The 27869-nt window shown below is 43.1% G+C and overlaps 1 protein-coding gene across 3 annotated transcripts in view; it reads right to left on the bottom strand.

Annotated features, from left to right (window-relative positions):
- Window positions 1-27869, bottom strand: part of fbln2 (fibulin 2) — a 114272-nt gene that overhangs the window by 58164 nt on the left and 28239 nt on the right. For all 3 annotated transcript variants that reach the window (XM_072382941.1, XM_072382942.1, XM_072382943.1), the window contains exons 3-4: window positions 2344-2464; window positions 587-716 (exon numbers count right to left, since the gene is read on the bottom strand). In XM_072382941.1, the coding sequence (XP_072239042.1) occupies window positions 587-716; window positions 2344-2464 (251 nt within the window). The remainder of the gene's footprint in view (window positions 1-586; window positions 717-2343; window positions 2465-27869) is intronic.

The following is a 27869-nucleotide window of genomic DNA, read 5'->3' as shown; positions in this document are numbered from 1 at the left end:
GATGGTCTGGCCTGCGGCCTGTACAAATGAACATATGGCTGGTGGGCCAAACCTTCAGGTTTCCTCTTACAGGAGCAGGGAATGCTGCCTGAGCTGACTCTGAGCAACAGCAGTCCCTTTGCCATATGGAAGTATTCACATCTATGAGAGTAATGGGAGATTTAGGCAATTTTGTACTAATACATTTCAACCTGTTTGCCAGTAAATGGAAACAGATCCCTCTGCTGGCCCACATATGAAAACTGAAATGTCATCACTATGATGAAAACAATAGGATTTTTTCACAGTTTTAAGTCCAAAGCAAACGGGCACAGCTCTCCTATTATTATTATGGCAATAAATAATTCACAAAACTCTACTTTGCTTCTTTTCACCACTTTTTTCATCAGAAATAATGACTCATACTATACCTGACTCATACAAATAGTTCCTTTGTTCTTTTAAGGTACCCTTTAATCATTTTCTCTTTTATGGAAAATATGGCCAGTAAAAGTGTGTACCATCCACCTATGATCCCATGTCTTTTGACAATGACTCAGCTGTCTTCCTCTTGTCTTCTTTGTTTTCAATTTTCCATTACATGTACCTGGTAGGAGTCTTCTGTGCAGGAGTGCTCCTCATCAGCTTCACATGTGTCTCCTGCTCTGGCTGATGTCACACCTGATTCACACTGGCTCTCCTTCACAGAGCTGAGGCAGCATTGCTTCTGTGCAAGACTGAAACACAACCATGTGCAGTTACACACATAAGAAATATATAGCCCAACACACGAGTATTTGAACAGGTACACATTGCTAGTTTTTTTTAGGCTCTGTGCTCCAGAACATTCAGTTTATGTTGAAACATTCCACAAGATTCAAAGGGAAAGTTTAAGTTTAAATTTTACAAATGGTTTCATCAGCTTGGAGAGAACCCTCAAGAAAATAATTACTGTATTTTTGCGCACTATAAGGCTCACCTGATTATAAAGCGCACTCTCAATTATGGGGTCCATTTCTGTACTTAACCCATACATAAGGCACACCTGATTATAAGGCGTACGTATTACCTAATGTTCTCTGATTGGTTTATTGCTACCAGCACATGTAGTGTATGTATTACATCCCTGTGTCAGCGGGAAATGGTCCCATGGTCAAGGACAACATCGTCGGTCGTTTTTACACTAATAAACTGCACATCGGTCTACATCACCCATCTCAGACTGAAGAACAGGCACTCACTGGGACATAGGCAAAAGCATTAATGATGACACGATTCAATCGCTAAGTATGAGCTCCATACAATCTTCGCCCCATTCAGAGTGAATGGCTGGGATCTGCCTAATCCTGGATTCACACCGAAGGCAAAGCGAGCGACGGAAGTGGCCAGTTGCCATTATTTTCCAATGTACAAGAGCGAAAAGGCGCGGCAAAAGTGAAGAGGGCGGTGAGCGGCGCGAAGGGAAAGCGGTGAGTGATGCGGAAGGGGCTTAATGTCCCCGATGAATGCTCGGCGCTCTCCACGGTAACAGGGCAAGGTACAGATTTTGGAATCCGGTGCACACATAAGGCGCACCTAAAAGCCTTAAATTTTCACAAAAAACGGCCGTGCGCCTTATGGTGTGGAAATTAGGGTAAATTGGCCACAAAATGAAAACCACCTCCCAAATACTAATGTATAGATATAATTTAATCAGATCCTTTGGTGGCTGGGTCAACACCTTGAGCTGTTATCATGATTCTAAGCCATTCTCAAGCATTTTGTGGAAGAATATCCTGCTGGGAGAGACTGCAAGGAGTGGGGTTGGTGTGCTGTCTTTTACAGTTTAAGTTAGTGCTATGTCCATCCAGCCATCCATTTTTTTAACAGCATTTTGTCTTTCTCACCAATTAACCTAACATAAATTTTTTGGACTATGGGAGGAATCCAGAGTACTTGGAAAGAACCTATGCATGCACATGAAGAAAATGCAAACTCTACTCAAAAAGGCCCCAGGTGAGACTTGAACTGGGAGTCTTCTTGCAGTGAGGTGACAGCGGCAACTGACACTCAAGCAGATCCCACTAAATTTTTATTATTATAATAATATTTAAAGTTATGTCTAAAAATTTTAGGGTGCACTTCTAGTTTAAATCATAAAGTTAAAAAATACTCAAAAATATTAATAAAAACATGTACTGTTAAACTGGCGACCTGTCCAGGGTGTACCCCGCCTTATCCCGATGACCGCTGGGATAAGCTCCAGCACCCCACCCCGACAGTTGGATTAAGCAGGTATAGAAAATGGATGGATGGATGTACTATTAAGTAATTGCTCGTTAAGCTTTGTTTGATTCCACTACAACTTGAAGATATATCACTTACCTGCAAACAGAGTGTTTGTCATTGTTTAGCACAGGCATGTGGTTGCAGTGGAAATTTTCCCTGGCCCATCTCTGGCCAGTAGCACAGCAGGCTTGCAGCAGGTTCTCAGCAGAGACTGGATCTTCAGTCAAGAGACATGCAGGCATGCATACATGAACACACACAAGACAGAAAGATTTAAAACCATTCTGCAGTCATTCCTCTGAGTCGGCTGCAACATATTGAACAGAGGAGACAGACACATGCTAAGAATATTGTAAGTTGTGAGACAGAAGCATATGGTAGACTGCACCAGGCCTCAAAGGCGCCTTTAACATTTATCCAGCTGATTAATGAGGTATAGAAAACAGTAGTCCATTTTATTATTGGAAACTTTTGACTCAAGTCTGCTGCAAAGCTTCTCAGTTTTTCTATTGGTAAATGGTATCCATTTTTATAATACGTTTTAACTTTGGCTTGGTTCTAAAAAGCACATTATAAACTGGTCTTTAGTCACCCATTTACACATACAACACTCTTTATAGGGGACAATATGAAATTTAGGTCTTCACAAAGAATAGCAGAGGGATTGAACCACTCACTACTAAACCACTTGCACCACAAATGCTGCTGCAGTTTTCAAAAGTTTGATGCGAGCCCTCGGGTAGCTGCGTATAAGAAAGGTGACGGGCTACATGATGACTGCCACAACAGAGCAACAAGGAGAAAACTGCTGTTTATCCACTGCATGGTTCAGCAAGACTGGACAATTTGACTCTAGTCTTTTCTAAATGGTAAAATGGTAAATAGAATGTATTTACAGTATATATAGCGCTTTTAATCTAGTTGACCACACAAAGCCCTTTTACACTACAAGCCACGCTCACCCACTCACACAAAATCTCATACGTGCTTAGATTTTGTGTGAATGTGTGAGTGGGTGAGCGTGGCTTGTGTACGTCTTAGTCTATGTTGTGCTGCAAGCTGCACATAATTTTCTTATGAATTATTTAATGCAAATACTGGTGGTATTCCTTTAGCCTGAGTGGGAGTGGTTCTTAAATTGTACTGGTTTGTGTCCATGTGTGAGTATATGTTTACGGTGGTACCTGTCACGATTTAAGTTTTGATTCATGTCTTGTCTCATCATTTCCTGTTTTATTTTGAAAGGTACCTTGCGCTTCCTCTAGTGTCAATTGTCTGTTTGTCTTCCCTGATTCCCAAAGTGTTTCCACCTGTTCCCCATGGCTCCTCATGTGCTCAAATAGTCTGCAGAGCATATCCTTTTGTTATAATTTATTCTTTAAGCCGTAGCTTTAGTTTTCACCACGGTAAGTTTCACAGCCTGGTTTTGTTCCTCCCGTTTGAAGAGATTTTGAGTTCTTAATGTTTCATAGAAACCTCCGCAAGTGGAGAGATTATTTGTGTTATATTCTTAAAGATCTTTGTGCCACCGTTAAAGGTGTGCTTAAGTTCATTGTTAAGTTTCATAGTGCCTCGGGTTTTAAGAGAGCGTCTTTCGTTTAAGTCCACCTCAATAGGAGAGCTTAGGAGAGTTATTTTGTTATCTTTCATAGCCTTTCAGTTTTCCTCCTGGAGTGGAGAGAGTTTTTGGTTATAACTTTCATAGCTGCACTCACCTCAGCCATAGTTATTGAGGAGTGCTCAGGAGTTTCACAGCACTTTCTTTTGCTCTCTGTGGAGATCCCCATCCTGCAGTTTATTGTAAATAAACATTTTGACATTGAACTGACCCTGCATCTGTGTCCAAGGCCCTGACAGTACCACAAAAAGTACCTGGTAGCAGGAACTACCTACAATTAAAGACCTCCAAAGGTCTGAGTGGAGTCATGGAGTCCAGTGCAGTACCATGTAATGGAAAAGGACTGTGAATGTTCTTTTCATCCTATGCATAAGGACTTCCATCATTAACAGCTGTGTTAGTATATGGCTGTTGGATGACAAGATATAGAGTCCAGAATCACACTAGCAGCTCTGTGAGGTCTGCACAGTCGTGACTTTACACACCTGACATTGATTAAGCTCTCAAACCAGTCCTTTCCTCTCTACCCAATGCGATAGCTAGCTGCATTTCTGTTCAAACATGCCACATCGTGACTTCCGGTGATACCTGCACATTCTAATCCAAACCAAAATGATACTGGGCCTTTACGTGATATTAGTTTTCTAATGATTTCTCTCTAAGGTTAAATAAACTCTGTTTCTGTCTTCCACAGTTATGCTCCATATAAAATCCTGGTTGTTTTAATCAGGAATTTTGAGTAAGAAACACTGCATCTCTCAGTCCCTCTGAACAAAACTATCTCAGCTCTCTGTGCCACCTGTCCTCTGTAGGTGGATCTACAGCTTCCTGACCAATAGGAGCCAGCAGGTAAGGCTGGGACAGTTCACCACGGACACTATGACTATCAGCACCGGCACCCCCCAGGGATGTGTCCTCTCTTCACTGCTCTTCTCCCTCTACACCAATGACTGCACCTCCACGGACTCCCTTGTGAAGCTGCTGAAGTTTGCTGGTGACACCTCTGTCATCGGTCTTATCCGTGACAGAGATGAGTCAGGATATCGACAGCAAGTGGACCAGTGAGTGATCTGGTGCAGTCAGAACAATCTGGAGCTGAACACACTAAAGACGGTGGAGATGTTAATGGATTTTAAGAGACTCACTCTGCACACAGTCTCTTTGAACTGCTTCCATCTGGTGCCTCAGAGTCCTCGAGACCATGACTAACAGGCACTGGAGCAGCTTCTTCCCCACAGCAGTAACCTTAGTAAACGTTTGGAAAATACTGGAAAAGTTCTTTTTTTTTTTTTTTACAACTGCCACTTACAGTTTTTATGTAAATACATTTTTTTCTTATTTCTTCTTAATATTATTTATGAAAAGTGCATGCGAAAGACAACATCTGGCGGCAAAGAATTCCTTGTATGTGTCTACGTACTTGGCGAAATAAAGCTGATTCTGATTTCCAAATAAGGAAATGCTCAACCATTGCGAATAGAATAGAAAAATACTTTATTCATCCTCCAGTGGGGGAAATTCAAATTAGTCGAATAGCTCAAAAAACTATAAATATTTACAATGATTTCATACTCGACAACAACAATAATAATAATCAATGACAAAATAAAACAAATTTGAGGAGAACATGTCAGCAGTCATTATTAAAAAGCCTTATGGCTGTGGGGACAAAGGACCTCGTGAAACTCTGTCCTGCAGCGCAGTGAGATGAGCCTCTCACTGCAGCTGCTCCTCTGACCTGCCAGGATGCTGTGGAGAGGATGTCTATTATTATCCAAAACGGAATATAATTTCCTCCTCATCCGTTGCTCCACCACAGTACTGAGAGGGTCTAGTCTTCTGCCTACAACAGAACTGGCCTTTTTTACCAGTTTGTCCAGGCACCTGCAGTTTTTGTCTGAAGTGCAACTCCCCCAGCAGACAACAGCATAGAACAGTGCACTCTCAATGATAGTGTGATAAAACATGCATATCATATCTCTACAGATATTGAAGAAGCTGAGCCGTCTCAGGAAGAAGAGACGACTCTGGCCCCTCCTGTACACTGCTTATATGTTGGCAGACCACTCCAGTGTATTATCCAGCACCACCCCCAGGTATTTGCACATCTGAACAGTCTCTATCTCCCCTCCATCAATGCAGGCTAAGTCGTAGTTTATGCTTCAACATCATTTCGCCGATGTAGCTACGACGTTGATGTGGACCCCTCCACCGTAGCCTGACGTGCACCTCAGTACATCTAAAGTGCATTTGTTCATCCAGGTTGTAAATTTACACCAGTGCACACAACCAGTGCTGTAAATTCACCCGTTCCCAGCCTCGACTGGTCTTACAGACCACCCCACGCGAATGTCTTCTCCGTCGCCTGCACTTCAACATTTGCAATTTAAGCATTTGTTCTTCAATATTGATGAGCTCCAACTGCAAATACAGCTACTCCGCCTCGGTTGCCATTGTTTACTGTTGTTAACTATGACCGGAAGAAAAGCAAGGATTCGGCTATAACCCCTGAAACCACACAAACATACAGCCACACCTCACTACCGGCATGGTGAATTGCAGAGCAACGTGTTCCCTCGACGCAGAGCTTCAAATGCTCAATAGTGATGTCACGTCGACATCGTCGACGTTCTGCAAGAGTATAAATTAAGCTTAACTGATATGGAGTTTTAGATCTGAAGTCCACCACCAGCTCTTTGGTTTTGGTAGTGTTCAGGAGCAAAAAGTTATTTTAGGTTCAGCCATAGAAGGACTACACAAAGTCCCTGTATTTCTTCTCCTGTCCCCCACACACATGCCACAACAGCCGTATCATCAGAATACTTCTGTATGTGGCAGGACTCTGAGTTTTACCTGATGTCTGATGTGTACAGGGTGAAAAGAAATGGCGGCAAAACGGTACCCTGCGGAGCCCCAGTTCTGCAATCTAGTGTTCCAGAAATACTGAATAGACAGACATACTGTGGCCTGGCAGTCAAATATTCTATAATCCACGATGTCAGGGAGGGGGCCACATCCATACCTAGAAGCTTGTTTTTCCAGTATGGGAGGCTGTATGGTGTTGAAGGCACAGGAAAAGTCAAAGAACATCAACGTCAAAGATTCTCACATATGAACCAGGCACATCCAGATAAGCATATGCCCGATGCATCATGTACAGAATCGCATCTTCCATTCCTATGTGTTTCTGGTAGGCAAACTGGAGGGGGTCAAGATCTTCAGCAATCAAAGCCACTGGTCTGTAGTCATTCGGCTCCACCGGTTGCCCTAATTTGGGCATGAGACAAAAAGTTTTCCACAGCACTGGGACTTTTTCCATCTGAAGGCTCATATTGAAGAGCCTATGAAGAGGAACTGCTAGTTGACCAGCATAGTCCTCAGAAGCCTTGGACAGATTCCATCTGGGCCTGCAGCCCTCCCTGACTGAAGTCTCCTGAGCTCAGCTCCAACCTCCTCTATAGTTAGACACAGAGGTTGTAGCAGACGGATGACGACAGGAGTGAGAGCAGCCACAGTTATGAAGGTGCAGCTGGGCTCAGGAGGCTTGGATGTGATAGCTGCCATAGATGTGGAGGAGCAGCTGTGTTCAGGATGCCTGGTGCTGGAAGTTGCCGCAGAGGGGGAGGTGTGGCTGGGTTCAGGATTCCTTGTGGTGGAAGCTGCCGAAGAGGTGGAGGTACAGCTGGACAGAAGAAGCCTGTTGGTGAGAGTTGCTGCAGAGGTGGAGGTGCAGTCAGGCAGAGGAGGAGGCTTGGCGATGCGAGTTGCCATTGAGGAGGAAGTACAGCTGGGCAGTGGAAGCAGTATAGAGGAAGCAGCTGTAGTGGTGGGGGTGGAGGGAGCAGCAGCAGAGGTGGAAAAAGACACACTATCAAACCTGTTGTAATATTCGCTGAAAGTATTGGCTCTGTCCACATCACCTTCCACAGACAGAGTTTTTCAGTCTGTATTAGGGGTGCAACGGATCCAAAAACTCACGGATCGGATAATTTTTCAGATCAGCAAAGAAAAAAAAAAAACAGACAAGACAAATAAACACAAGTTTGGTCTTTTTGTTTATTAACACTTTTCAATTATTAGATTTAAATATATAAAATCATCTTAATGTGCACAAGACATAATATCTTATTTTTAACATAATTACTGAAAAGCAACTTAGTGTGCAACATAAAAAGGCATATTTTCTTCCTTTAACCGAATTTGGCCTCATGTCTGCACCTATAAAATCACCTATAGCGTTTGTGATGGCTTTAACCCAGTTGGATTATGCAACAAGAGGCTGCATAATTGCCACGGTGATATGCGGTTGTTGAGCAGCTTTTGTTCTCACTTCTGTCAGTGAAACACCGGGGTGATGTTACTTCAAATACGTGGCCATGCTTGATGTGTTTCCACTGTCATTTGACTTTCTTGTGCCACAGTGTCTACACACCATCATGGTTGTACCCACTAACCTCTTTTCCCCCCATACAGGGGACTTAAATGACGCAGGGCGTTCAAGCTCCTTCGTTCCTCCGCTCACCATGACTATGCTGTGAGTGGACTGAACATAAATCAATCCGCTGATCACGTGCGTGCCGAACCGAAGATATCGATCCGAACGGATCATGGATCAATGATGATCCGTTGCACCACTAGTCTGTATCCAGCGATGGTCCTCATACGTCTCCACGCCTCCTTGGTGTTATTGTTCTCCAGCTGTCTCTCTACCTTTTTCTTGTACTCCACCTTAGCTCGATGTAGTGTCTTTTTAAGCTCCCATTGTACATTCCTCCACCTTTCTCCATCCCCATTCTGGAACGCCATCGTTTTCTGGTTCAGGAGGTCTTTGATGTCAGTGGTGATCCATGGTTTATTATTAGGATAGCAGCTTAAAGTCCTCACTAGAATCACAGTGTCCCTACATAAGTTAATGTAGTCAGTGATGGTGCTGACCCTCCTGTCCATGTTAATGTCCATTTCTTCTTCCTCCAGCAGGACAGCCCAGTCTGTGACATCAAAGCAGTCTCTCAATGCATCACGTGCCTCTGGTGACCACTTTCTGAAAAATCTCTTAGTAACAGGAAGTCTTTGTACACAAGGTATGTATGTGGGTTGTAGATAGACCATGCTGTGATCTGATCTACCCAGTGGTGGAAGAGACACTGCCCTGTAAGCTTCATTTACATTAGCATAAAACAGATCTAATGTCTTTTCTCCACGTGTTGGACAGTCCCCATACTGTACAAAGCCAGTCAGGCAGGAGGATAGAGAGACGTGATTATTCCCTATTTCACTCATATGTCTCAGAGCATATGTTGGAGGGGAACTTTGAGAGATTAATTAATTATCTAACCAGTTTTTAGTTAATTTCTGACATTGCTTGAGTATTGAACAATTAACTTCCTTTACTGTGCTATGCTTAGTGTCAGTTGGGAGTAAAGAGAATACTTCTGTCCAGGGTGCCTTGGGAGTCAAGCTGTCTATGAATGTTTTGCATAAAGTACAGTTCATAACAGATAACAGATAAGACCTAATAAGATAATTAATGCATGAGGTGGCACGAATCATCCAAACCTATTAATACAGGTGATATGGTGACTTTTATAAATGACCATCTCCACTACCATCATGCTTCTCTACTGCCATTCTCCAATACAATTTCTGTATAAGCAACAACATGTATGCCGATTATTCTACTGATTGTCTGATGTACTTCTGACGCCTGGGCAAATCTCTCTTTTCAAATTGGTATCATTGCACTGATTAATTTAGGGTTAATTCAATCAGCAGTACTGTCCTTGCCACATATGGGGTGCTGAAACTGAAGTTTTTGGAAAACACCTTACAGGGTGAAGGGTTAGTTACAGGTTAACTCCAACTGTACCACATGTGGGCTTTAAAACGGAGGATTTTAGCTTGTAACATCATGTTGTGCACTGTTACTCATTGGTCTGATGTCAGAATATGTGCCAAATTCCCTTTTGTTGACATGACAACAGAAGACTCCAGGAAGATAATGCCAGTGCCAACCTTGTTAAGAGTACTTTTCACATGTTTACATATAAATGCAGTTTCCCTCTGACTATATTGAATGCACACCAAGTTCATGACTACATAATCCAACATAGAACCAGCTGGAAAAATGCTTATAGCCTGTTTTTTTACAAGATTTGTTGGAACAACATAGGTGGTTGTATTGAACTGCTTTGCCTGCACACACTGAAGAGAAGACAGCTATGACAAATAAAAGTTGCCCTGTGAACTATTTAACTGGTGGGAGGAGATAACACATGGCAACAATTATCTTTGGACAATAACAAGGCAAGCTCTACAACTTTTACCCTGTGTATATGCAGATAACTCTCAATGTGGAACTTATTCTGGTGTTATTCTGGTTATGTTTTACGTTAATATGGACTAAAAAAAATTTGTGGGGATGTGTGAACGCGCTTTCTTTAAGGGGCAGAGGAGAAAAAGGCTTGTTTCTAAAGATACCCAAGTTTCTGTGTACTTATCCTCAGACACAAAGCTGTGAAACTGCAAGTGAAGGCCATAATGTAACCCTGTGGGTTTTCTTCTTTTGTTTTGTTTTTTCAGGAAAATCACTACGTGGAGCAGAAGTCAAAAGAATAACTGGGTTCGAGGCTGGCAATGAATATCTTTTTGAATGTCTCTAGATCATTCAACATTTTTAGTTGCTGAGTGACAACGTACGTAGTAATGGCCCCTTTTTAAAGACCATCTCAGTTTTCCTGACAGTTTATTCAAAGTAGCATCCATTTTAGCATCTTTAACCTGGAACCCATGAAATACCCATAACTGAATGCATGTCTTTCTCATTTCATAACCACACATTTGTGTTGATGATTTTACCATAAATTTTTTGTTTAAAGTTCAGATCATCTGAGGCAGAGTTTGGCCACAAAGTGCTGACATGACAGCCATCACAATTATCACTGACAGTTGTTTCCATGCTGACAGTCATTTCCACTAAGAGTGAAATCCCTCCCCAAAGCTGAGTGTCTAACAACAGGCCTGCAGCTGTGATGGAGCTCAGTCAGCAGATGGACACACAGCCGCTGCCCCTGCCTGGCACTACAGAAAGAGCTCATCAACATCATCATCGCCTCCACGTCAGCCCTACAGCTGTCTCACTCTGCTGCTTTTATCCTCATATTAACATGAGCACTCAAGTAAACACATCAAACTTCAGTCCGTGCCCTATCAAAAAATGCCACTGACAGAGAACTCTTGTTTTTCAACTTAATAAATCTTTGTTGGCTTATATACAGAGCAGATCATTTGCATATATTTTAAATTCATGCTGCTGCAAAATCTTTTCAACTTTGAAGATATGAACCTCATTTATGACAGCAAAAACAGAAAGGAATTCCAATTACTTTGTTAGTGTTCTAATACCAGAAAACATCTAGACTTATGCTTTAAACACAGCAGAGTTGATTTAGCATTGCTGTGTGAATTTTTGTTGAAAACTATGTTTATTTCTTATAATTAAAACCAGCTATATCAGAAAATTGTATTAACTTGGTTTCAAATATGGCACTCTTAATAGATTTTGTGTATGCTTTGTTTCTTATATCCTTGATGTAATATCCATTGTATTGACTGTACAGGGTAATATGTTTAAACTATGCTAATCCCAAAGGCTTGAAATGACTCTGCTTTGAACTTCACTTTGAGACTTTGGGGAATTAAATGATGGAGTCCATCATTCTACAGTAAGAAAAAATAGACTAGAATAGAAAAATACTTTGTTCAGAAAAAATCCAAGAGCTACATCTCAAAATCGACAGTGCTCAGTTAGCATGTTAAATGTTAAAACTCATGGCAGTACAATTAGAAAAAGTTGCAGGAAAAAAAGTCACTTTTCTCTATAAAAACACGGCAGCACAGCTTAGATTTACAAAATTGCTCTCCAAAGGCCAAACATGGGGTTCAGCCACAGAATGAGATGCATCTTAATATTCAGAAGTAGCCATTTAATTACTGAGAAAATAAGGAGACAAAACATGTGTAGCTCAGAAACCACACTTTTCTTAATAATTGTTGAAAGAATCAACATGGAAGCCATGATGGCAGCGCTGCCTTACCATCAAATCAAACAGTTTACAGCAACAGACCAAAAATAAAAGACATCTGTCCGCTTAAAAGTTCCTATGGGATTTGTCTGGACATATTACGCTGACCTCATACTGCTCAACCATCATTACTCTGTCTGGCCAAACACAGACCTTCCTCACACCACATGTTAGTCACATGTCAACACATCTGTGCTGCTGCAGAATGAATGACTATGACCAGACATCAACTGCAGCATCTGATGTAATAAATGTTTGCAGCCAGTAACGCGCCAGTCGTGTGGATGCTCGAGGAGCTAATGAAGTGACGAGACACTGAGTTACTGAATTGCCACACTGATTCATGGCTGTCCAAAAATATTAGCCAATTAGTGCTGACTGACTGATATAATGGTCATTCTTTTCTAAATCAAAACAGAAATAGTATGTAATAACTCCAGGGAAAGCATTTTTTGAATGTTAGAATTAATTCTCTGTCTAAAGACTGATGTATTCCACAGATTTACTCACACTAAGTAGATGGGTGGGATAAGCCTCAAAGCTACACCAATCAATATTTCGTCTAATAACATTCCAACAAATTATGTGTAATGTGAAATTAATCGTTTAGAGTGACAAAACTTCAGAGGTTCAAAACCCAACACTGTAGAAGTCTTTAGCTTTTGCTTCTTCAATCCCATTAATCCCTTTTTTACACTCCAGTTAACCAATAAAGTTTCAGAAACAGTTGTTATCGTTTCTTATATATCCATTGTTACAGGTCACTGTATATTTTTGTTGCCATCCTTTGTATGTGTCTGCCATGTCTCTATGGTGCAGTTCCCTGAGAGATGATTGAGGGCCCCTGCATGAGGCTGAGGGCGCGGCTTATATAAGCAGATCTTTCCTGAAGAGGCCCCTTCTCTCTCTCAACTCCCTGACACAAGATCCCATCCTTTGTTTGTGTTGCACTTCTTTTTATCTTGGGAGCCAGACAGTGCTTCTTTTGCTACCTCACAGGCATGATGAAGACGCTCTCTGAAAACACTGACATAGTCCAACACATTCTGAGTAGGAGAAGCAACGCCAGTCATCTGCTCACGCAACAACTTCAGCGGTCCACGAACTGTGTGGCCAAATACCAGTTCTGTCCCGTCCCATTCCTTACCAGTTTCAAGACAATAATCACGCAACATAGTCTTAAGGGTTTGGTGGAAGCGCTCTAGTGCCCCCTGGCTCTCTGGATGGTAGGCGCTAGAGACATGATGTTTCACAGTCAACTCTTCTAATACCTGAGCAAACACTTTTGACAGAAAATTGGTACCCTGGTCTGTTTGAATAACCTTTGGCAACCCAAAAGTGGTACAGAATTTCATCAATTCTTTCACTACCACCTTGGCTTTAAGTGAACGCAGTGGAATTGCCTCAGGGTATCAAGTTGCAGCACACATTAAAGTCAAGAGAAACTGGTGACCAGATTTTGATTTGGGTAATGGGCCAACACAATCAATGATTAGTCTCTCAAATGGCTCACCCATCACAGGGATAGGATGAAGTGGAGCTGGTGGGATCACTTGATTTAGTTTCCCAACCAACTGACATATGTGACATGAGTGGCAGTGTCTCGAAACATCTCTTTTCAAACCAGGCCAGAAGAAATGCTTTCAATGTACGATAGTAAGTTTTAGCTATCCCTAGATGTCCAGACAAAACATTATCATGGGCTAAGCTCAATATCTGTGCACGGTAACCAGCAGGGACAACAATCTGGTATGCAGTATTACACCCACTGTCATCAGCTGAAGGAGCCCACTTACGCTTGAGAATCCCATCTTCCCAGTAGTAAGCCACTTGAGAGGCAGTAATCTTATCTTTAGACAATGCTGCTGCTACACACTTGGCCAAGGAAGGACCGGCCTTCTGAGCCTCTATCAGCTGCTCCCTGCCAACCTTTACCTGAGTCTCCGACTCATCAGTCAAGGTGACAGGATGGTACAATGTAACCTCAACAGGATCACCTACAATAGAATCAATAGATTGTTTAGCTACAGTTAACTCAGAAGTGGCAGAGGGACCAGCAGACACAATCTCGACAGTTTCTTCATGTGGGGCACTAAACACTTCTGAAAGGTCTACTACATCCTCAACCTTTCTTGACTGAGCACGAGTTACAACACAAGCAGGAAACACTTTTGGCATCTGAGATAACTGATCACCTTCGTTAACAGACCTAGAGCTAACTGGGTTGTTCACAACAATGGGCATAGGGAACACCTCCCCACCAGCCAAATCATTACCCAGAATCATGTCCACTCCTTCTACAGGAAGTTCAGGGCGAATAGCCACTGTCACCAAGCCAGACTGTAAATACACAACATGCAATGGGGCTTCAAACCAAGTCAGTCCACACCCCCGCACCAAAGCATTTTCACCGGTAGAGGTTTCTTCATAGAGTGGCAATACTCCCTCCACCAACAAAGACTGAGCGGCTGCTGTATCTCTTAGGATACGAACTGGGACAAACTTCTCTAACTCAGAGGTGGCCACTAACCCCTCCATACGGAAAGGTGCAAATAGGTCAGGCTCAGTGCTGTTCCCACTGGACTCACTCAGTCCTTTCCCCAACCCAAGTCTGTCCTTAGTGAGCTGACTGAGACCATCTTCTCCCCCAGTCAGACGTGACACTGAAGCGAGCAATGCCACTGGCTTAGCAGGTTTCTGCTTCTTACTGAGAGCATGACAGTCAGCTATAACATGACCAGGCTTTTTACAGAAGAAACAAACTCTCTCAAAATTTTGAGAGCCAAAACTAGCAGGCTTTGTAGCAGAAACTAAAGAACCAGGACTGTTACTGCCAGCTTTAAAGCGAAAAGGATGAGGATAAGCATAGTTCCTAGCTTCACAAGGTTTATCATTAAAAATTACTTTGTGAGCCAGGACATATTCGTCAGCAAGCACAGCGGCATCCCCAACTTTGGTTACACGCTGCTCACTCAGATAGGTGGCAACTGCTTCAGGAACACAGTTTTTGAATTCTTCCAAAAGTACCAACTCACGAAGTTGATCTTTGGTTTCAGCTTTTTGAGATGTGCAGCACCTATTAAACAGAATTTCCTTCTCCCTAGCAAATTATACAAAGGTCTGCTTGTCAACCTTACGACTACCTCTAAATCGCTGTCTATAGGCCTCTGGGACCAGCTCATAAGCCCGCAAGATGGCTACTTTAACAATTTCATAGTCAGCACTTTGGGTGAGTGTTAATGAAGAGTAGACCTCCTGTGCTTTACCAGTTAAGACACACTGCAGCAACAAGGTCCATACATCTTTTGGCCAGTCAAATGTGGTGGTTACCCGCTCAAAATGGGCAAAATATTTTTCCACCTCTTTCTCAGAGAAATAAGGGACTAAACTAATGTTCCTCCCAACATCAAACCGAGGGGAAGCAGAAGACGTACGAGAACTGGTACTCTGAGACTGCATCTCAAATTACCTCAACTCCAACTCTTTCATTTTCTCCTCATGTACCAGCCGCAACCTCTCCATTTCCAACTTCCTCCCCTCTTCTCTGTCCTTTGTCTCAATTTACAACTGTTTCATTTTGAACTCCAACTCTTGCACACGAACAGAATGAGCATCCTGAGTCTGCAACTGCACAGCCTCTGTCTTACCAGCAGACACCTTAACAGGACGACTTAAGTCTGAATCTTCAGACTCACTCAATAGCACCCCCTGCTGAACAAGAGCAGTGACTATTCTGGCTCTCAGCTCATCCTTCTTAAGAGAAATTGATGCAGTTTCAATGCAGTAGTGCTGTGCAATAGACATGAGCTGTGCCTTACTGTAATTAAAAAAGCTGCTCTGCTGTAGGACCTTCAGTAAACCTCTCTAGGTCAAACTCCATAATGAGGTTGAAACAATAACTTTATGCAAAGATAAAAAGATGCCACTGAGGCCCAACCCGGTGCAACACAGTAACACTACCACACAGCAAGTGCTACCAAAACCAAGCACAGTAAATTACTACAAATCCTCCAACATCACACAATATCACACTTCCACAAAGAATTAAAGTATTTTATAACAACAAGCACAGTTAATGTCACCATCAGACTACACAAAGCCAGAAATAAGCAATTAGAACATACAAAGAACACACTAGGCTAAACCATAGCAGTTACTCCACAACTATTTCTCGCCACACAGTATAGAAATAGTATTACTACTGCCACTTCTACCTGAGCCAAAACCACTCAAACGCTGAAGTCTACTGCTCCTCTCCACTGAGAAGAAAGTGGATCACAATTGTAATCCCTACAAAAACCATGTGACCAACAAACAAAACCCACATATTCACATATGAGCATCAGGGTCACATATAGTCCTATAAGAGCACCACTACAGCCTAGCATTTGACAAAATCTACTGCGCAAAACAAAACAAAATTGCTATAACTCCCCATACTCACCCAACAAGGTTGCATGTGGAAAACAAAGGCAAGCACATGCCACCACATGCTATCAATAGCTTAGAGGTTGTCTTAACTAACCTATTCTAGAGTTTACCTGGTTCCCTCTCTATCTAAGACTGTTTACCTAACGTACTAGGACTCAACTAGTCTTTGTCGGCTTTCCTGGGCACGCCAGGGGCCACCCCAGGGTTACCGCTCAAAAACAACAAAGTGGTGATGGTCACACCAACACCCGCCGGCTGACTTAACCAGGCAAACTCTCAGAGAGAAAAAAACCCTACCTCATGTGGCAACACAAGCATGGACCTCCTAACAAACCCAAAAAAAAAAAAAAGGAAAACGTGGGTCTAGGGAAACAAAGCACTTACTCACCTACTCCAAACTAAACTTTGGATGAGCCCCCATTATGTTACGACCAGCTCAAAGTCACAACATAATAAGGAAAACCATACTGAGTATGATGGAAAAGAATAACATTTATTTACAACAAAAAAGAAGTGCAACACAAACAAAGGATGGGATCTTGTGTCAGGGAGTTGAGAGAGAAGGGGCGGAGGAAAGATCCGCTTATATAAGCCGCGCCCTCAGCCTCATGCAGGTGCCCTCAATCATCTCTCAGGGAACTGCACCTTAAACATAGAGACATGGCAGACACATACAAAGGATGGCAACAAAAATATACAGTGACCTGTAACACCCCCTCCCTTAAGATGACAGTCATGCTGTCAGCATTGACATGTTAGGTGACACGTGAGAGGGCATCGGCCACAACATTATCACACCCCTTCTTGTGCCGAATCTCGATATTAAAATTCTGAGCCATTAGAGCCCACCGCATGAGCCGTTGGTTATTATTATACATGCGGTTTAGGAAGACTAGAGGGTTGTGATCGGTGAAAACCAACACCGGCTGTGGTGTTGAGCCAACATAGGCTTCAAAATGTTGGAGGGCCCACAGCATGGCTAAAGCCTCTTTTTCAATGGTGCTATACCTACTTTGGGCTGCGGAGAACTTCTTGGAGAAATAACAAACAGGATGATCGATACTCGAAGAATCCTCTTGCAGCAGTACAGCACCAGCACCAGTCCCACTTGCATCAACCTCCAACTTAAACGGCAGAGCAAAATTAGGAGCCAACAACACTGGAGAAGAGCTCAGAAGAGCTTTCGCAGACTGAAAAGCCAGCTCACACTTGGTGTCCCACAACAAATCCTTGGTGGGGCTCAGGAGGTCAGTCAAAGGAGACACAATGGCAGCAAAGTTACGGCAGAAACCTCGGTAGTAACCAGCTAGCCCAAGAAAACGACGCAGTTCTCGTTTAGTGGTGGGAGCAGGGAACTCAGCGATGGCTGTTATTTTGGCATCCACTGGCCTCACTTGACCCTGACCAACCCTTTTTCCAAGATAAGTGATGGTGGCCTTGGCAAACTCACATTTTGTCAGATTCAGTGTGAGGGAAGCATATCGCAAACACTGAAACACAACAGACAAAGTGTTCACATGGGACTGCCAGTCATCAGAATAGATTACCAAGTCATCAAGGTAGGCCTCACAATTGTCCACCCCAGACAGCACCATTTGCATAAGGCGCTGAAAAGTGGCAGGGGCATTGCGCGTACCAAATGCCATGACTGTGTACTGCATAAAACTGTCTGGTGTCACAAATGCAGAGATCTCTGATGCACATGGTGTTAAAGGTACCTGCCAGTAGCCCTTTAGCAAGTCCAGCTTGGTGACGTAGCGAGCAGCTCCAACTCTATCTATGCAATCCTCCACACGAGGAAGAGGAAAAGAATCTGGTTTAGTTACAGCATTTGGTCTCCTAAAATCAGTACAAAAGCGTGGTGTTCCATCAGCTTTTGGCACTAGTAAACATGGTGAGCTCCAGGCACTAGAGCTGGAAACAGCCAGGCCATGCTGTTGCAAATACTTAACCTCCTTTTGCATTTGAGCTCGTTTTGTGGGATTCACACGATATGCATGCTGCTTAATAGGAGGACAGTCACCAACATCAATGTCATGATGTAACACGGTGGTTCGGGTTGGTACATCTGAGAACAGTGTAGGATGACTTTCAATTAAATGGAGAATGTCATTCTTATCTGTCCCTGAAAGATGACACAAGTAATTATCCAAATCACCCAACACTTGCGAATTCGGCAGCTGTGCACACAGAACAGGAGCATCCTGCATCACTAGCTCATCATCCTGAGGAGAATAGCATGGCAGCACTGCTGTTAAGGCTACAGGTAACACCTTAGGTAGAGGAGAGAGAACCGTTTCACTGAACCTGGCAACATAAGGCTTAAGCATGTTCACATGACATACACGAGTCTTTCATCTCCTATCAGGAGTACGAATAGCATAATCGGTTTCACTTACTTTCTTCTCAATCACATATGGCCCCGTAAACTTAGCTTGAAGCACTGAACCAGGAATTGGAAGAAAAACCAACACAGAGTCTCCAGGTTTAAAGCTGCGTTCAGTAGCACTCTTATCAAAGTGAGCCTTCAAGCTAAGTTTACGGGGCCATATGTGATTGAGAAGAAAGTCTGAAAATTCACAAATTATATACAGCATTCTGTAAATACATAACTTAGGAAGGAGCAATATAAGCATAGCTTTAGAATCATGTTTCTGGCTCAGTGACAAGTTTTATATCTTACAGTCTTATAGTCACTCAGCTTTTAGCTTCAATTTTGTAATTGTAAAATATTCTGGGCTTGATTTTTTTGGGCCTTGGGTGGGCCTTTACATGTGGAGGTTTCATAATCTCCCTGTGCCAGCAATTTCTCCCCGCAGTCCAAAGATATGCATGTGACTGTTTATTCGGCATGTTCATAACTGTGATCATGCCTGGTTGATGTTCTCTAAATTCCAGTATACACTGCGTGATTCTCAGCTGTCTCAGAAGAAAAATTACCAATACAAGCAATCATGTTAATATATTTGATCATAGCTAAAAACAGTAGTGCTACATTAGACAGTGAGAGAGCTTCAAGGATCACCATTGTCACATTGTCTTGTGACCAAAGGTAGCCACAGAAAGATTCCTGAGTCTTGTTTTGACCTTCGTCAACTAACCAACAAATCCAAACTGGATGGAATGATATGTTATGTTTGTTATGTTTATGTATTTAGCAGACGCTTTTATCCAAAGCGACTTACAAATGAAGATTTAACAAGCTATATAAAGCTAACAATAAACTACATAGAAGGAACCCACTAGTCTGACTATGTCAGAGGTGACAGAGTAGAGATAGGGTGTAGGCATAGAAAGAAGTGCAGAAAGATAAAGTGCAGAGATAGAGGGGGTAGGTAAGTGCAAGGTAAGTGTTAGGATAGGAGATGCTCTCTGAAGAGCTGGGTTTTCAAGAGCTTCTTGAAGATAGACAGGGACGCCCCTGTTCTGGTTGCGCTCGGTAGGTCATTCCACCATCGTGGGACGACACATGAAAAGAGTTTGGATTGTCTTAGGCGTGGTATAGGCACTGCTAGACGACAATCCTGGGACGAACGGAGGGACCGAGTTGTGACATAAGCCTTTGCAAGAGCATTCAAGTAGATGGGAGCCGATCCTAATCAATGTGATGCTCATGCATTTTGGTCAAAACCAAAACAGACCTGAATGGTTTAGAATTAAAGAGAGAATAACAAGAATAACAAAGAAGTGACCAAAGTCATACACATCATAGTACACAGGAGGAACCGCTCAAAGTAATTTTTCAGTCTGTCAGCTCATAAAATCTTTTCACTAATTCCTTTTCACAGCCACAGATGCTACACTTGAACAGGTATCATCATTGTGTCAGTCTGTACACAATCTGAACACATCAAACATGATATAGCCAAGTTCATCAGATGCCTGTGCCACAGTGTGGCTTGCAGTGAACATATACTTAGGGTATAATTGCAGTGTGTAGCTGCCTTTCGTCAGCGTCAGCTGATGTAGTCTTCATCCACCTTGTGACCCTACCCAGGATGTTGACCAGCTAGTTGCCATCTTTGTCTGCTGTGCGGCGCTCAGCAGGAAGCATAGAGTGTATATAGAAGATTGGTCGGGTTGCTGTTCTTTTTTTTGTTTGTTTATTTTTTATTGTTACTGCTTGAGGGCAACTATGCTGAACAAGAACAATTGAGATGTAGGACTGAAAAACCAAAACAATGAACAATTAAAGTTCACATAGTGTGCTGTACTATTAAGAAAATTCTAAATGATTTTGAAGTCACATTACCAGAAAATGAAAACATTATTTGAACCTGTATTTAATAGACACAAGCAAGGAAAGGAAAAGAGCAATTTGACTATATATAGAAAACATGAACAATTCTCGCTTTTAAGCCCAGCTAGACACTTAAAGAATAAAAATTTGAAAAACAAGGGAGGATGGGGCAAACTTACAATTTTTTTACACACTATACAAGTGACACCATTCTGGAAGATTCTACAATGATCAGATTTATTGGTGAAAGGTAAGGGTGTCAGGATTGGGCATTAAAGGAACATCCACCAAAGGCTTAGTCTTTCCAACCAAGGACCATGACTCTTGGCTCAACATTTTGTATCAAACCCAGTCAGGGAATCATTAACCAGTTCTAAAATAAATATTCTCCAATGGAATTAATCAAATAATTAGGTCTGTAAACATCAACAGTTTATAATACTGTAATAAGATTCAGGGAGTCTAGGGTAATCTCAATGTATAAAGACACCAATACACATATTGGTCAAAATAAACAGTGAACTAACAGCTGAGAAATGTGGACATAAAGTGAACCACATGTGGCAAACGTACTGCGAAAGCTGGGCCAAGATAAAGTAACATAGTCTCTGACGCATGTTTTTGCTGAACTTCTACAGACAAAACATGCTATATTTTGGGAGGTTGTAATTCATGTATTTTACAACAGAATTTACAACTTCAGCATTTTACATTACTTTTCCTCTGTTTTTAGTTTCTCAGTGTCTCATAACAGTTTCCAAAGATTATCGTATTCATGTTTTTTTTCAATGCTTTTTCGGGTTCTTGCTTTCTTGCTTTCTAAGCAATGACTTTGAAGCCAGGACTTGACGTAGACATCTGGTTTGAATATTTTGAGTGGAAACCTGTTCTTTCTCCTCCTGTTCCTTCTCCTCTTGATCCTCCTTCCTCCATGTGAAGGAAAAACATTATAGTGTTTGATAAAATGAGCAGACATTTCATGCTAATAAGTTTTACAAATGATTAAAAGCACACAAACTTGCTCTTGGATAAGAGACAGGCTGTCTCAGACAGCATGTACAGTATAAAGATTATCACATTTATCATATTCACTATCTGTAATATTAAATTACAGGCCAAAGGAACAGGCCCCATAAGGGGGAAAAAATCTTTTGGAGATACATTTTAATGTCACCTGCCTTGAACGTCAGAATTTTAGCTAACATCTTCACTTGTTTTTGTTGCCTGATGGGTCAGGAGTGACATGAGTTAATCTCAGCTAGTTTAGAGGCTACACGGCTAGTTTAGAAAACTAGCTGTGTTGTTATTGTGCATTCAACCTGTGGTGACTTTTGTAGATTAATAAAAAGTATTGAGATTTCTGAGTCTTGATTTATAGCTCACCTGTAATTTTCTACGTATGACCCCATTATAAGAGTTGGTGCTGACCCATAAACTTTATCAGTACTTGCTTGTACTTCATTATTCATCTTACTAGTCTCTGTTTTCTCCACTTTTGTCAACACCAACCAAATTACTGGGCCTATGAAGGAAATGCAGACACTCAGCTGCTGTAACATTTGTGAAAGGTTGTAATAATCTACAGGCCAACAACATTTTGGCCCAAAAAATACAAAAAAATAGAGGAGCATCGCTCACTAAGAATTCTAATGAGGTGCTGATAACTGGAAAGAGAACTAAACGTTCATGTTAATGGCAGTGGATCAGATTGAGCGTTCTGCGCATTTTTCCCGGGATCATCACGCGGAAGTCGAATGAGACGATATTACTGTTGTTGTTGTCGCCATCGGAAAGAAATAAACAACGCGATGGAGAATGCGCCGTTGTGCATCGTGTTTGTACCATAACCATGTTCATCACAAACTAAATGTAGAGGGACGTAGCTTCATCTTACTCTTCGTTCGCCATCTTTCTCGAATGCCTTAGTTTTGTTGTTGTTGTTGTTGTTGGTGGCTCTATTAGCGATAGTTAAGATGGGTACAGCGCCACCTATCATACTGGAGTATGACATGCTTTGTGCCAGTGATTGGATTCATTCACCGCCTTATATCCAAGGATAATTACCCTTGCTCAGATAAGGAGCATAACCCAACTATAGCTATAATCGAGTTAATCTCATCATGTAAACCCACTGACTGTTGTCACAGGCTGCTCTCAGTCACCCTTCTGTCCTCCTCTGTCAGTACAACTAGATAAAGATCATCAGAGATCAGCATTGCCTTGAAAGTTGCTTCCTCTAGGAATTATAGAAAGGAATTATTTCCTTTCTTTCATAAAGGTCCAGTATTTTCTTTGCTAAAGGGGTTAATACGGGAAAAACTGAAGCTTTCCTGAGATCCAAAACATTGGTTAATGAAGAGATATAAGAATGTGAGAATGAGGCATTTTTACACAAATCCAGACAAAATGCCACAGTTGTGTTTTTTAAGTTTTTGAGTTAGCAGTGATTACAGACACCAAGACATATATTTCACAAGCACAAAATGTATATTTAGTTGATATTTTCTTATGTTCTCTTTCATTTTCAATTCATCTGGTGTCATATACCTGTGATATTAGACTTGAATATAAGAGGAAAAAAGAGGATATTGTTTCTGGATGCTCAGTCACACATCTAAATTTCATCCTATAAGTTTTGATTTTCTGTTTCCTGTCAGTGGAAAACATTGTCAACCAAACATCACATCCATTACAACAATTTAATTTTCTCCCTTCTTTTCAGTTCCAGCTTGGAAGACAGGTGTGTTTTCACACATAAACACTGTGCTCCTGCTTCCTGGGCAGATAATGAAAAATCATAATTTTTTTGGTCACCTGGTACTAAAGTATTACCATCAGTATTGTTTTTAATTTCCTAAATGGACATTCAGATATAACATAGCCACACCGATGTTCATGTATCATCTCCATTTATCTTCAGCTTTTCTTCCCTCTCAGGCCCAAGGGTCTTATCTGTAAAGCAGATGAGAAAATAATGAACTGCGGGTTTGAAAGAACTGTCCTAGCTCTGAGTCAGGGTCATCCCTGAAGCTTGTGCTTTCATGAATATTGAAAAATTAAGTCCTCAACAGTGGAGCTCTGCACTCCTCTCTCTGCCTCATCAGAGACAAAGCCATAAGTAGCCTATTTTCCACTCACCCATTGCCTTTTGTTTCTAAGAAATGTAGCCCTGTACCAAATTAATATAAGTTACAGAGCTTAAAAGATAATTGACAATGTAATAACTGGCTGTATAAAAACAAAAGTTCATAAATAAGAGTTACTGATACTTAAAAATGGTTTTAAAATGTGCTGGTTAAGAGGCATAAATATAATATGTACAGTGTAATAAATAAGAAAATTTACAGTTAAAAGATAAGTTCATATAAAAGTCTTTGAGTTCATCTGAGAGAGAAAAGGAGAAGTTGTGTTTATATGTGTAACCTATCAGTAACGTCACCAGGTGAGGGGTGGGACTAGTGGCACAAGTTATTGCAGGAAGTATTAAGCACGCAGAGAGAAAGAGACAGACGCTAACGAACAGAGAGTTAACTGAGGAGGCATGGTAGAGTGGGAAGCATTTAAAGTTTTGTCGTCAAGGTCGATTACTCGTGGTCCTGATTTAAACTTTGGTGTAACCTGCAAGAGGTGAATATGATTGTGTATGCCTGTATTGTGTCACACCTGGTTCGTAACTCACCTGTGTTCCATCTTCCCTTGATTGCCCCGTTAGTTTAAATACCTGGTCTTCTCCGCCTTTCTTTGCTCGTGTGTTAATGTATTTGTTATGCCTGTTTGGTTCACGACCTGGATCCTGACCCTTGATGTTTTGTGGATTATTTTCAGTTCTTGGATTACCTTACCTTGGTTTTTCCTCTGTGTGAGATTTTCTGTTAACTAATAAACTTTTGTTTGAACTAAGAATTCTTGTCCTCCTGACTCTGTGACCGCACCGGGGCCCGCACTTCATTACAGTGTGACAGAACACACGAGCCAAATGGACCCCGCGGATCCAGAGTCGGTTCACCAGGCGCTGACCGCCCAGGGCTCTTTATTGGGACAGCATGCCCAGGACCTCAAGGACATTATGGAGGCGTTGGGGTCCTTGACTTCTAGCGTCGCCTCCCTCTCTCAGAGACTGGAACTGTGTGCTGCTTATCCGCCACCTGTCGCTGTTCTGCCATCAACGCCCCCTCTTCCTGAGCCCCATCTCCCGACGCCGGAGCGTTATGGCGGGGACGTGGGAGCCTGTGGACGTTTCCTCCTCCAGTGCGCTCTGGTGTTTGAGTTGCAGCCTCGGATGTACCGGGAGGACCGCGCCAAGGTGGCGTATATCACCAGCCTCCTCTCCGGACGGGCTGCACAGTGGGCGCTGGCTACGTGGGAGGGCAACCCCCAGCTCTGCTCCTCCTACCGGCGGTTCATGGCGGAGATGAGAGGGGTCTTCGACCATCCTGTTCGTGGTAAAGAGGCGGGCAACCGACTGCTCTCACTGCGCCAAGGCTCCAGGTCAGTAGCCGACCACGCTATTGAGTTCTCCACACTGGCGACGGAGAGCGGCTGGGATAATGCTGCGTTGATGGGAATATTTCTTCGCTCCCTGAATGACAATTTGAGGGATGAGCTGGCGGCTCGGGATGAGTCAGAATCCTTGGCCGATTTAATAGACCTTGCGAGGCGGTTGGACAACCGCGTGCGAGAGAGACGCCGGGAGCGTGACCGGAGCTGCATCGCTTCCGCCTGTACCCCGTTGTTTGGCTCTGCCTCTGGCCAACAGGTGGAGGTGTCCACTCCAGCAGGTGCTCATACTCCTGTTGTCCTGCCCCCTCCTGAACCCATGCAGCTTGGACGGGCCAGATTGACTCCGACGGAGCGTCAACGGAGACTTCAAGCGAGGCTTTGTTTTTATTGCGGCCAACCCGGCCACGTTCGAGAGAACTGCCCCAATCTGCCAAAAGCCTAGGCTCACCTGAGGAGGGGGGGACCCAGGTGAGCCAAGATTCAAGTTGTTTTCCTTCCACATGTACTCGGTTGTCTGCCTTTTTTATTTTGTGACTCTAAGGAGGTGGCTATAGATCCGTTTGTGGATTCTGGGGCAGATGAGAATTTTATTTCCGCAGATTTTGTTAAACTACATAATATTCCTGTTGTGTCACTTACAGCACCTCGTAAGGTAAATGCTCTAGACGGTAGGTTGTTGTCTGTAATTTCTCACCAGACTGTTCCTTTATCTTTACTTATCTCTGGTAACCACCATGAGCTTATCAGTTTTTTTGTTATGCCTGCTCCTCATACTCCTGTGGTTTTAGGTCTCCCCTGGCTTAGACTGCACAATCCCAACATTGACTGGACACAGAGCACAATCATTCGCTGGAGTGTAGCATGCCACAATAATTGTCTTAGATCTGCTGTTCCAGCCTTGAGTCCTCCTGCCATAGTTCCTTCCGTCTCTCCTGATCTTTCTGGGGTTCCTCCTTGTTATCATAACTTGGCTGAGGTATTTAGCAAACATCAAGCTCTCTCTCTCCCACCACACCGTCCCTATGACTGCCACATAGACTTACTGCCTGGGTCCCCTCTCCCCTCCAGCCGCCTTTACAACCTCTCCCGTCCCGAGAGAGAGACTATGGAGAGGTACATACAGGAGTCATTGGCAGCAGGTATCATTCGCCCCTCTTCCTCCCCTGTAGGTGCTGGGGGTTTTTTTGTGTCTAAGAAAGACAAGACCTTGCGCCCCTGCATTGACTATCGTGGTCTGAACGCTATCACTGTCAAAAATAAATATCCCCTGCCACTATTGGATTCAGCTTTTCACTCCCTTCATCAAGCCACTGTCTTCTCCAAACTAGATCTTCGGAATGCATACCATCTTGTCCGTATTCGTGAGGGGGATGAGTGGAAAACGGCGTTCAACACACCTCTTGGCCATTTTGAGTACTTGGTCATGCCTTTTGGGTTAACTAATGCACCGGCAGTTTTTCAATCCTTAGTTAATGATGTACTCCGTGACATGCTCAACCGTTTTGTTTTTGTTTATCTGGACGACATTTTAGTTTTTTCTAGCACACTGGAGGAACATAGCAAGCATGTCAGATTAGTTCTCCAAAGATTGCTTGAGAACAGATTATTTGTCAAGGCTGAGAAATGCGAGTTTCATGTCCAGTAAGTCTCTTTTTTGGGCTTTTTCATTGAAAGAGGTCAGATTCGCTCTGATCCAGCCAAGGTAAGGGCGGTGGTTGAGTGGCCCGCACCTGAGAACCGCAAGTAACTTCAGCGTTTCCTTGGTTTTGCTAATTTTTACCGGCGCTTTATTAGGAATTTTAGTAAGGTGGCTGCACCACTCACCCAACTTACCTCCACCTCCAGCCCTTTTACCAGGACCTCTGAAGCTGCAAAGGCATTCTCAAGACTTAAAGAGCTGTTTTCCTCTGCGCCTGTTCTCATCCACCCTGATGCCTCTAAGCAGTTCGTAGTGGAGGTGGATGCCTCTGACAGTGGTGTGGGAGCCGTGCTTTCGCAGGTCTCACAACAGAAGTTGCATCCGTGTGCGTATTTTTCTCGCCGGCTGTCTCCGGCTGAGCGCAACTATGACGTGGGTAACCGGGAGCTTTTAGCAGTCGTTCTGGCATTAGAGGAGTGGAGACACTGGCTGGAGGGAGCAGAAATTCCATTTGTGGTTTGGACGGACCATAAGAACTTGGCCTACCTTCAGCAAGCCAAACGGCTGAATTCTCGACAGGCCAGATGGGCACTTTTTTTAGGCAGATTTAATTTTACACTCTCTTATAGACCTGGTTCCCGTAATTTAAAGCCTGATGCCCTTTCCCGTCAGACAGAGAGACAACCATTGACTGATCCTTCTGAGCCTGTGCTCCCTCCAAGCTGTTTTGTGGGAGCGGTCCATTGGGAGGTTGAGCAGCAGGTTAAGAGGGCCCTTTCCCGTTGTCCCCGTCCAGAGATCGGACCACCTAACTCTTTGTTCGTTCCCGAGAACGTTAGGTCTCAGGTGCTGCAGTGGGGGCACTCCTCCAGATTGGCCTGCCATCCTGGGGCTGCACGCACACTTGAGCTCATTCGACAGCGGTTCTGGTGGCCCACGCTGGTCCGTGACACCAATCAGTTTGTGGCAGCGTGCTCTGTCTGTGCCCGAGGGAAGGCCTCGCACCAACGGCCCGCTGGCTTGCTGAACCCTCTCCCCATTCCCTCAAGGCCGTGGTCTCACATCGCGGTGGATTTTGTCTCTGGTCTGCCTCCTTCTGCAGGTAACTCTGTC

The sequence above is a fragment of the Leuresthes tenuis genome, unplaced genomic scaffold (genome assembly GCF_036924035.1).
Source record: "Leuresthes tenuis unplaced genomic scaffold, fLeuTen1.0.hap1 SCAF_3, whole genome shotgun sequence".
Classification (NCBI taxonomy): Eukaryota; Metazoa; Chordata; class Actinopteri; order Atheriniformes; family Atherinopsidae; genus Leuresthes; species Leuresthes tenuis.
This window is presented reverse-complemented; position numbering and strand designations above follow the sequence as displayed.